This window comes from Arachis hypogaea, chromosome 5, assembly GCF_003086295.3.
Source record: "Arachis hypogaea cultivar Tifrunner chromosome 5, arahy.Tifrunner.gnm2.J5K5, whole genome shotgun sequence".
NCBI classification, from domain to species: Eukaryota; Viridiplantae; Streptophyta; class Magnoliopsida; order Fabales; family Fabaceae; genus Arachis; species Arachis hypogaea.
This window is the reverse complement of record NC_092040.1, coordinates 165,186-177,003: the sequence shown is the minus strand read 5'-3', so window position 1 is coordinate 177,003 and position 11,818 is coordinate 165,186. Positions and strand designations below refer to the sequence as shown.

The 11,818-nt window shown below is 32.5% G+C and overlaps 1 protein-coding gene and 1 non-coding gene across 2 annotated transcripts; both read right to left on the bottom strand.

Moving 5' to 3' along the window:
* Positions 1-3,990: 3,990 nt before the first annotated feature.
* Positions 3,991-6,137, bottom strand: LOC112799934 (protein CURVATURE THYLAKOID 1D, chloroplastic-like). Its single transcript, XM_025841927.3, has 5 exons — positions 5,873-6,137; positions 5,393-5,628; positions 4,622-4,726; positions 4,460-4,531; positions 3,991-4,329 (listed from the first exon to the last, which is right to left on the bottom strand). The coding sequence occupies exons 1-5, from the start codon at positions 5,979-5,981 to the stop codon at positions 4,258-4,260; spliced, it is 594 nt and encodes a 197-aa protein (XP_025697712.1). The 5' UTR covers positions 5,982-6,137; the 3' UTR covers positions 3,991-4,257.
* Positions 5,194-5,289, bottom strand: LOC112804654 (small nucleolar RNA snoR128). The gene has a single exon (XR_003203267.1). It is a non-coding gene; the product is annotated as a small nucleolar RNA snoR128 (small nucleolar RNA).
* Positions 6,138-11,818: the final 5,681 nt, after the last annotated feature.

The window sequence follows — 11,818 nt, the reverse complement described above, 5'->3', positions numbered from 1 at the left end:
TCAACTGGCCTACACTTTTTAATTTTTAATAATAAAATTCATGACAAAATATAAAAAAATACAAATATTATTTTTCAATTTGTGATCGAGTCAAATTCTTTGCGTCCATCAATCTCAAGAATACAGAGAAGGTAGGTAACAAGTGGGCCAAAATTTTTTATTAGAAAATTATAGAAGATTCTATGGTTTTAGGTTGTGAGCGTGTAAGTAGCATAGTCGGTTGTAGAGTGTGGAACAGAACGCGGTTATTGTGAGGTGTGAATGCTACCGTGATTTGTGCTAAAAGATGCTAACTAAAAGCGTTGGTAACTTGGTATTGTCTCATCGTTTGACCCTTTTCTTTTGTTTTACTCTTTATGTTTGGTTAAGTTATTCCAGCGGCCAGCTTTAACAAGCGAAGCTACCAAATTGAAGCCTTGCAAGCTGTTTCCAGGGAAATAAAAAAGAAGATAACATTGTGACTGTTAGATAGTTTGGTATGTTTTGTTAAGCTATCTAAAGATTCATTATACTATATTTGCGTGAAGATATTCTTTAACAAAAAAGAAAAAGCAATGCTCAAGGGAAATTAGCATCCATAAGTTGCCTTTGTCCGGACTTAAAGGCTCCGTTAGGATGCCTTCTCTTGTTATGCAAATTGGAAAACATGATAAGGGAACATTCTTTTGTCAACAAGTGTCTTTATTTTAAGGCTCCTTGCTAAAATGATTTACAAATGGAAACTTTTATAGTTTTTTCTATAATAATAAGTTATAAATGAGTCACCCAAATGTGAGAACAAGCCAATAATGACACTCACAGTGGAATGGAAAATTGAAAATCAGCAATAAAATGAAATTTAGAGTCGTTTGTATTATGTTACGCTCGACTTTTAAATTAAACGGCTATCACATTGTTAGAGAAATTATATGCTTGATTTAAACCAAACGTGCTTTTCACTATCGATGATCCCTTCTTTCATGCTTGATAATTAAATTATATTTTATAAAAAATGATTTTATTAAGCTGAAAAAGTTTAATTGTCTTGGCTTGAATTCTATTGTATCCCATGACATTGATTCCTGTACATTTCATATTTCACCAAATTTTGAATGTGAGTTGTGACGCAACCTATGTTAAGTGCAGTATTTCCCCCACTTTTCTTAGTGCGTAAACGGCAACTATTATTGACCACAAACCAACACTACTATTGTGTATTGATTGGAGCTTGAAGCTATGGCTGCAAACATTTCCAATTTGGTTGTCAACACACAACGCACTCATAAGTCATAACCAATCGGAATAAATCCAGATACAAGTTAGAGAAGTGCTAAATAGCATTATTGTAGAAGGAGACAAACACATGGTAATAGAAATATCACTCCCTGATTTGATATTATTTCTCTTTTTAAATTATTCTGTATAGAAATTATTTGATTTTTTTTTCTGGTGATAGGAGAAAGTTTATAAAAATTCGAAAATAATATTAGAGAGTAAGCGGCCGACATTCTTTGTAGGAAAATAATAGGTAGACAGTAAAAATACCAAACAATATAAACAATAGATATATTAGATGTTTATTTTACTAATTATATGGATGATTATTTTAATATTAAAATTTAGGTAAATAATTTAAAAATATAATATATTTTTATTTAATTAATAATTATTCATGTTGTTCAAGATAGTCATTATTTATATAGTACTCCCCTTTCTTGTAATACCAAATGCATAAGATCATTGCATGCGTTGGTAAACTAATTTCCTTTAATACTTAAAAAAGATTTATTTTATCAATCGAGATATGGGCCTGTAATATTCATATTATTGATAACGGTATCTATGACTTTTGAGTTTTGACTCTGTTGATAAACTTAATACACGAGGCATGTTAATTTGTTTACTTTTAATTAGTGAATTCTTTATAATTAACTTGGCACATGAGTCGAATTTTTGCTGTATTTTAAATATGATGAGAAGGTACCGTGTAAAAAGATAACTTTGTTACGTAAAGGTTTCGATTAGTATTTGTTATAGTTGGATGTATTTGTCCGTATAACAATTTACAAGTGAGATAAGTTTTTTTTTCTCTTAAATAAAATATAAAGAGATAAATTTTCTTACTACTCATCGTTTCTCTCTTCTTAATAATATGGAGGCAGAGTATCACATAGTTATTGCCATGTGAAGTTACTTGCCATATAAGCAATCAATGTGATAAGATAAACTAATGTGTGATTAACCATTCTCTCAATTCGGTTCCGTATTTCATCTTTTCTCCTTTGGTTTCCCCCTTCACTCTGCACCGTCCATTTTATCATAAATAAATTGATTATATCTAATCTAATCAAATTAATACGTGAATATGTGTAATAACAAGCATCGTCAGATTAGAGTAAGAAACCTATCAAAGATTGTGTCAAGTGAACGTGTTAAAAGAATTTGGACACTTACTCTCGTACGTTCTTCTTTATATATATTTTTTTTGTAAAATAAATAAATCAAGTCAATGGAGATTGAAACATGATACGAGAAAACATATAAGGATTTCAAATCCAGTATTAAAAGCATTTTAAAAATTGGGATATATCAAACCTAAGTACTTTTTCGAAAGATGACCTGAAATTAATGTAATTTGGGCTAGATGTGAGATCTAGATTTTTTTTTGGACGAAAGTTTTGACTTATTTGTTAGAGGGATAAAATTGTTCGATTTTTTTGAGTAAATAGAGATGAGTGATACCTACAAAAGATTTTGATACTTAAGTTAGTAAAGATTTTAGACATATTTAAATAAATCGAGATTGAAAAGTACCTAAATTTAATATATTTATAGAAAATGATGATAGCTTCACAATTACTCCTGAATATCTCCACTTTTAGTAGTGTGTGGTGACTTCCTAATTATTTAGTGAGTTATTCCAAGTCGTCATTAGGAATACATATCTGATGTAGTGGCATGACAAGTTTTTACTTGTCATGTAAGTTGGGTTGGGCATAGTTCAGACTATGCATTAGGCAAATTGGATGGATTATCCCGTGTCAATCTATTGAATTCTTTTTTTTTTTTGGACTTCTTGTAGAATTGGACTGGCGTACTTAGGCCTTGGCTTGTGTGATGGACCAGGGTGTGAAGTTGACAAAGATGAATGAGGGTGATGAACCAAAACAAGTTGCTAGCTATATGTTTTTATATATAAATGTCTAGATTATTACTAACATAAATCATTATCTTTAACCACGAGAACTAACACAAGTGGTAGTTGCTTGGGTTGCTTAAACATCGTGTCAGGGTTTGATTCTTAAGGGGAATGTATCTCCTACCCACCGAAAGGTGAACTCCATCAAGACCAGAGATTAGTCGTTGGCTCATGGTCGATAGATATCCGAGGATTAAGATCCATCCAAAAGAAAAATCATCATATTATAGAGTAATATATTCAAAGGTAAAATGGCTTGATTTCTTTTCCCGGTTTGATCAAGTCATTTTACTCATTAGTCATTTTACTACTCGCAATTAATTTCATCCTCTTACATTGTTCTGGCTATGACTATGAGCTTTTGGAGGCAGCTCCAAGTTGGTGTTCAACTTCTTGGTAACAGTTATTATCATATGAACATGAAGCTTTAGCCAGTTGCTGCATTGTTCTGATCTTTACACGTGATTTTGGCAACAATACACGACCTCAGTTATGATCTAATAAGGACCACATTTCACTTGTTTTGTCTTGGAAATTATTGAGTGTGCTGGAGTGATCAGATGCGCAACATAGAAGAATTAATTGATGTCCTAACCTGAATCCTATCCAAGAGGGCCTAATTTACCAACAAATGTAAGTCTCCTAATGTTGAATGATTTTATATTTCTCCCCTGTTCGATTACAGGTTATTATTAACTTACTATTCACCAATATGAACAAATTCTAAGGCTTGATAAATCGAATACACGCGATCAAAATCTGTTATTAGGTATTGACGACTATTGAAGATAACTCTAAAAATGCAACTGCAATTGGTGAACTAAACTCTATCCAAACGTCTATAATAACTACAAGTGCACCATCGAACAATTCGGCACAATACCAGAATGCGGGTGCAGAATCAGATATTATACTTCTCAATCAAAAACTAAATATACATTTTTCTTTGCTGTGTAGCTGTACGAGCTATGGGAAAGTGGAGAAGAATCAATACATTGGTGTCAACTAGAGCAAAATGTAACTGCACATTTAACCATAGCACTCTTCTTTTTTCTTGACTCATCCTTTCTCCGAATAATTCACTTGTCTTCTGAACCAAGAACTTGTTCCCTGAGCTCCTCAAGTTTAGCAACAAACTCATCCCTGTTTTTCTGCAGGTTCATAAACTCAATCATCAATACAGGTAAGCAGAATACAGGAAATACTTGCATGCTGCTCGATCACTTTAATGTGATCTCCAAATATATGAACCACACTGAGACAGGCCAAGTAGCCGAATACCTTGAAAAGCAGATAACGGGAAGTGAACCATACTGTGTAACCAAGACCTATAACTTCCAAAACCTTGGGAAACTGCCACAAAAATGAGTCAAAAAGATAACTATTAGCATTTCGAAGTTGGATTCCAGTATGAAATATTGACATTTGAAGCTTTATACACACCAAAGGAATAGAATCAATAGCACCAACAATGGCTGATGTTAACCACAGGGCAACTACAGCAGCACCACCATACACGACAAGGGAACCAGTATCATCTGTGTCAAACTGTATATGCCAGGGGAAGAGAGAAAATGTTAGAAAGTCTGCAAAACGATGTGATCAAATTTTCCTTATAAGTAATCAGTTATGTATGTGACGGGCCGCAAAAACCACAGACAATCTTCTTCAGAAAAGAAGAAACAGCCATTAGATTCACTAGTGCCATCAAAATATAAAAACAATGGAAGGTATGGTATAAGCATAAGCTGCATCATATGATATAAAATAACAGATAAAGACCATCACTTAAAGCAGATACACATTAGCTTTGGCTACATAAATATCACCGCAGAGTTAAGTTTGGTTTAACTGTAGAGCACATAAGAATTGACCCCAACAGAATATAATGTAAGAAAAGCTCAAGTGAAGTCCTTGTAACCATAGTAAACGTTACTTGTGACTCACAAATGGGAGTAAAATACAAAGTTGGTTCGACTTATGTATGCTTATCTATCATCGTGTGTCTATCATAGTTGCTCAGGTAACCGCTCAGGTTCGACATTACTGCCGAAGTATCATAAAGCATTTGCATAAATGCAATCAATGAACTGTAGTTATCATCACAGCAACTCAATGTGGAAAAAATCATACAAATACAAAACATTAAAAATCAGAGATTCAAAAACAACCCAAAACAAAACACCAAACAGGTTAGGTGCATAAAAAAGCGACCTTAAGATCGAGCTTATCGAGAAAATCCAAAGAGAGGCCTTGCTGTTCATCCTCCACAGGAAACTCTTTCTCTTTGCCATCGGTTCCATTAAACGAATTCTTCTTATCATCTTCTGGTTCGACAACCTCAGCATAAGTGGCACCGTCACGTTTCTCATTGAAAAAGGAACTCGACCCACTCGATGTTTCTTCAGATGTCGTTGATCTTACCAACACATTTCTCATGCAGATTGAACCTGTCATCAAAACCCAACATAAAAAACCCCGATTCCTCAAAAGGATTAATTATTATCATAACGGCGATTTAAAAAAAAATGGGAGAAAATATTGAAGCCAGCTCCAATAAGAAAAATTAGCAGCAGCATACAAATAACGTGAGAAAAAGAACATTAAATTGAAAGGGGGAAATGATAGAGACAGAAAAACAGTGCGAAAAACAAAGAAAACTTAGGGTTTTGGATTGGGGATCTGGGAACTTACGAGGTAAGAGAGGTAGAGAGGGGGTAAGGAGAAGAGGAGAGTGTGAAGAAGACGAGAGGGAGCTCGGAAGCTTCGAAAAGGGCATAGCTTGAAGTTTGAAGAGCTCCATTTCAGACTTCAGAGTGTGAATTGAATTGAGAGAGCCACTTTTGGTTTTGGGGTTTTTGACACCTTTTTATATACAAAACAGACTGCCTTTTAGGGTTTCAGGGTTTTCTTTATTTATTTATTTATTTTGGTTTTACATTTCGATGAATATTTTTTTTTAATATATAAGAAGAAAAAACAATAACGGAAGAATACCTTCTTCTTTTTCGCATATTTTTTCTCCATTATTGTTTTTTTATTGTTACTATTACTGTTGTAATTTTTTTTCTTTTGCTTCTTTTTCTCCCTTGATTTTGCAGTACTACATATTTTTTTTGTTTTTATTCGTATTAAAAAGATAAAATAAAAAAATTATAAAAAAATAAAACAAAAAAGATAATAATGATAACCATAATAAAAAAGAACTTTAAATTATATAGAATTTATTAAAAAAATAATATCAAAATTTTTTAACTATGATACAATAAACTTTTTAATTTTGACATTAAAAATTTTTGACCCTAATACAGATTCTTATGAAAAAATATCAAACAAAAATGATAAAAAAAAAAGAAAAGAGTAAAATATTGTTTTTGTCCCCAATATTTGGGGTAGGTCTCAACATTATCCCTAACGTTTAAATCGTCCTATTTTCAAAATTGACTCAATGTTGTCGTGCCGTTAGGTATTGTTAACGGAATTAACGGCGGGACAAAATTAAGACGATTTTGAAACGTTAAAGACTTAAATATGACAAAAACGTTGGGGACAAAAACGATATATAAAAATAAATTTTAATTTTATCATTCAATAATATCAATTTTTTACGGTACATAGTTATTCAATTTTTTTAATCACATCTAGGTAAATTATACTTAATCACATTGCTTTTGTTCTAAATAAATTTATTTTTTATAATTTTATTCTTAAAATTTTTTGCTCATTATGAAATGTTTGTGCTTTATTGTATATGTATCATTTTTTTCCTACAAATTTATGTAGTAGTCATTACACAAACATTTTATGATGAATAAAAATTTTTAATAGTAAAATTATAAAAAATAAATTAATTTAGAACAAAAGCAATGTGATTAAGTATAATTTACTTAGATGTGATTAAAAAAATTGAATAACTATTTATCATAAAAAATTGATATTATTAAAGGATAAAATTAAAATTTATTTTTATATATCGTTTCTGTCTCCAACGTTTTCGTCCTATTTAAGTTTCTAACGTTGCAAAATCGTCTCAATTTTATCTCGCCGTCAATTCCGTTAACAGATCTCTAACGGCAGGACAATATTGAGTCAATTTTAAAACGTTAAGGATTTAAATAGAACGATTTAAAAGTTAAGGACAACTTTGAGACTTACTCCAAACGTTGTGAATAAAAATAATACTTTGATGATGATAATGAGGATGAAAAAGAAGAAGAAGAGGAAGAGGAGAAATGAGAGTTTTGAATTGTGCTGAATTTATGCATAATAGCACCAACATTTTTTAACATTAACATAAGAAATTTTTTAATTTTAACATAAAAAAATTTTAACCATGATACTGTTCTTGTTAAGAAGAAGAAGAAGACAGAAGAGGAGGAGGAGGAAGGAAAGTTTTGAAATGTGCAGAATTTATCAAAAAAATAATATAAAAATTTTTAATTGCGATACAGAAAAATTCTTAATTTTGATACTAAAACTTTTAACCGTGGCATAAAAATTTATAAACCGTGTCGTTTTCAACTAAATGATATTTTTTTTATCATTTAACTAATTGGGTGGTATTGAATTTATACATACGAGATTTAGTCATTTATGTATCATTTAATTTATTATATTTATGTATTTTTTCTAAAATATATTTGAATAATTGAATGTATTTTGTTGGTTGAATGAGTTAATATTTTGAATTTGTAAATTTTTTAAGATATTTTGCGTTATTTACTAAAAAATTATATCATTTCTAACTAAATTATGTGTTTTGTTATCACTTAATTGATTGTGTGGTATCAAAATTAATATATAAGAGATTTAGTTATTTTTATATCATTTGTAATAATTTGATGCGTCTTTTAAAATACATTTAAGCGTATTTTATTAGTTGAGTGAGTCAATTTTAAACTTATGATCGTTTAAATATTTTTATGTCATTCACTAAAAATTTTGATATTATTTACAAAAATTTTTTATATCATTTGTAAAAAAATTGTTGTATCATTTATAATTAAATGATATATTTTTATTATTGTTAAATTAACTGTGTGATATTTAAAAAAAAAAAAGATAATAATAACGATGATATTGATAGAGAAAAAAAAAGAAAAAAGAGATATTAGTAATGAAATAATAAAAGAAAAATACCAAGAAAAAGTAAAAAGTGAAAGAAGAAGAAGAAAAAAGAAAGGAGCAAGTAAGAAGCAAAAAACATAAGAAGATAAAAAAGAAAAAAAATACTCAAATTATAATAATTTCATTGAATTCGATTAGATATTTTATTTAGTTATAAAACTCTTTTAAATACGTATTTAGCTGAAAATACTTACATTATTTTACTTTCAAGCATCTAATTCTTCACTTGTTGCTATTGTAACTAATTTTTCATTGTACTAATTCTAATATGATAAATAGAACTTATATAGAGAAACAAAAGTAAAATTTTTCATACAAAATAATAATTTAAATGAAAAAATGTATCTATTCTCTGGATATTTAAAGCATAAGATTAAATTTGTAGATTAATAAGTCTTAAATTTTATAGTAGGAAATCACAGATATAATAACTTATTATCACGCCATGTTAAATGGTTTTTTCATCAAAAATATAAATTTTATATTTTTATTACTATATTACTATCATCATATATAAATTAGTTTAATTTTAATGTATTGATAATGTAAAAAAATTACATAGTAATTTAATTATATTTATAAAGATTTTTAACTAGTAATTATTTTTAATGATATGATAATATACGATTAAATGTGAATACATAAAAGAAAATTCATATAAATGATCGGAAATAATATTTTGTTTTGTCTAAACTCAACATAAGTTTCTGGACATGAACTTGTAACTGAGGCTTTTACTTTTTCCCTAAAGTTAAGTCCCAAGTCACGTTATAAAGACTCCTCAATCTCTCAGGGTCTCACCAAGTTGTCCTAGCTATCATATTAAGGCCCAGATATGCTTTGGGCCGCTTCCTTTATTGTTGGTTGATCTCTTTATTGTTCATTATATTTGTAGTTTGATAAACTTGTAATTTTCTTTTCTTTTGGGCTTAGGCCCCTATGTTTACCAAAGAAAAAAAGAATTATACTTGTTCCGAAGTTTATCTGAAACATTGACTTGGACCTGAACATGATATCTAAATCCTTTTGGGTGGTAGCGTCCGACTTGTTGGTGTCGAGGTGCCGCCTGTACGAGTTCTTCGTGAGAAGGTGGGGGTGGTATCTGCAAGAGACTCCAATGCTTAAGTTAGCAAGGGTTTTAGGCAGATTTTTTGTAGAGCAGAACGTGAATTATACATAGGGGGTGCCAGTGTATTTACAGTAGAGTTTGATGACCTCTCTGGTGGCGGTAATTCTATCTTATCTTATATCTTTAGAAGTTTATTGAGATCTTATCTTCTAGATGAGATAGAGATAGTAAGAGAGATTTGGGGAGCCATTTACTTATTTAGATAAGTACAAACTGATCTCTTTTGTCGTGTCCGACCTCTCAGAGAGGTTGGGTATCCAGTAGAGGCCATCCTTTGAGGTGGGCCTTGTGTCTTTATTAGGTCTGACTTTATAATTTGGGTCAGGGTATGAATAATGCCCCTACTTGAGTCCTGATCTTTATATAAGTCGGGTTCGAGCATTCTGTGGCTTCTTCTTAGACGTCGGGTGCTCCTTTATATGAAGGTTGGATTTTTAACCCGTTTGAAAATTTAAACGTTTATTCTTTGCAACTCTTTTGAATAGTGCTCAAATCGCTCTTTTGTTTTTTGGAAAAACCTTATTACCTTTAAAATAAAACTAGGTCTTTTAAGATGTTGAGTTTCCTTTCATAGATCCGACTTCGAGTAATTGACCTTTATCAAGTTATTTTTACGACCCATTTTTTATCCGATCTCATTAAGATCACTTTATTCGAGTAGTTTATATAACTTCTTACATTAACTTGTACCTTGTCGCTTCATATTGCCGACCGAGTTTAGGTTGGGGAATGATTTTTTGTGTTTTATCGAGGTTAAGTTAATGCGTCTTACGTAGGAAACTTTTGGAATAATAGGAATGAAAGAAATATGAATTTTATTAGTAAAATAAAAAACTCCTTTACAGAAATATGCGTGCAAGGGGATTGAGTGCCCCTAACTCCCGTGCTGGTGCCTCATTAAAAACCCCAAGATCGGGAAAAAAGAGTGCACCTCTGCATGAGGTTCATTGCTTAGCTGTAGTACCTTCTTAGGTTTAATACGTGCCAGGACTTTGGGAGCTCTCGCCTTTGGAGGTCAGACACTTTATAGCAACCTTGGCCTAAGACCTCTACTATTTTGTAGGGTCATTTTCAATTAGCAGCCAGCTTCCCTTCTCCTTCTACCAAGCTTGGTAGGGCAGATTTGGTCTAGGAAGAGCTTCCCTTAGTCAGGAATTTTCTTCCATATTAATGTATTTCTCTACCCTTTCTTAATCTTCATTTATGGAAGTCGGGTGTCGTTCAGATATGGACTGGGAGAACGGCCCCTCTCTGAGGCCGTTGACTAGTCCCATGATCACAGCTTCAGTGAGTAGGATATGGATTTTCAAGCATGTTTTGTTGAATTTTTTCATATAATTTCATAGGGTTTCTCTAACCTCTTGTTTGATCCTTAACAAGCTCAGGGCATTTTTCGCTTTATCCTTCTGGATGGAGAACTTGATCAGGAACTTCCGAGACAGGTTGTCAAAGCTAGTGACCGACTTGGGGGTAAGGTGTTGAACCATTTCATGACTGCTTTGGTCAAAGTGGTTGGTAATACTTTCCAGTGGGTGACATCAGAAGCGTCAGCCAGATACATCTTGCTTTTGAAGTTGTTGAGATGATGTCTAGAATTGGTCGCTCCATCGTAGAGATCTGAGGGATTTTGAAGTTCATAGGTACTTTGGCCCACATGATCTCTTATGAGAATGGATCTTCTCCACCTAGAGGGTTGTCTTCCCGATCCGTTCGAGTTGTTCGATTTCAAAGGTCGGTTTTCAACTTTAGAAACTTTTCTTCTAGCTCCCTTCGTCGTCTTACCTCCCTTCATAACTGTCGTTCGGCCTCTCGCTGTCGTTCAGTCTCGTACTCGAGTTGTTCTAACCGATCTCTTTGGCCTCATATGAGACCCAGTATTTTGGCGGTTTGTGGAGGTTCTTCTTCTTCGGGGTGATGGATTTTTTAATGGATACGCCTTGGCCTAGGGTTGGCCGATGGCCCTTCCCCTTGGAGGCCCTGTGCTTGAGTTGGAGGAGGCAGTATAATGGCGTTACTCTCTGATTGGGGCTCGTCTTCTAATTCAGATGTTGTGTGGCTGTCTTCGTGCTGGTTGTCCGCCATCGCTATGGGATGAATTCTAGGTTCACGGCAACGGCGCCAATATTCCGAGAGTTACCTGAAACTTTGATTTGGGCCTGAACGTGATATCCAGATCCCTTTGGGTGGCAGCGTCCGACTTGTTGGTGTCGAGGTGTCGCCTGTCGGAGTTTCTCGTGAGGAGTGGAGGGTGGTACCTGCAGGAGACTCTGATGTTTAAGTTAGCAAAGGATTTAGGCAGATTTTTTGTAGAGTAGAACGTGAGTTATACCTATGGGGTGCTAGTGTATTTATAATAGAGTTTGATAACCTCCCTAGTGGCGGTA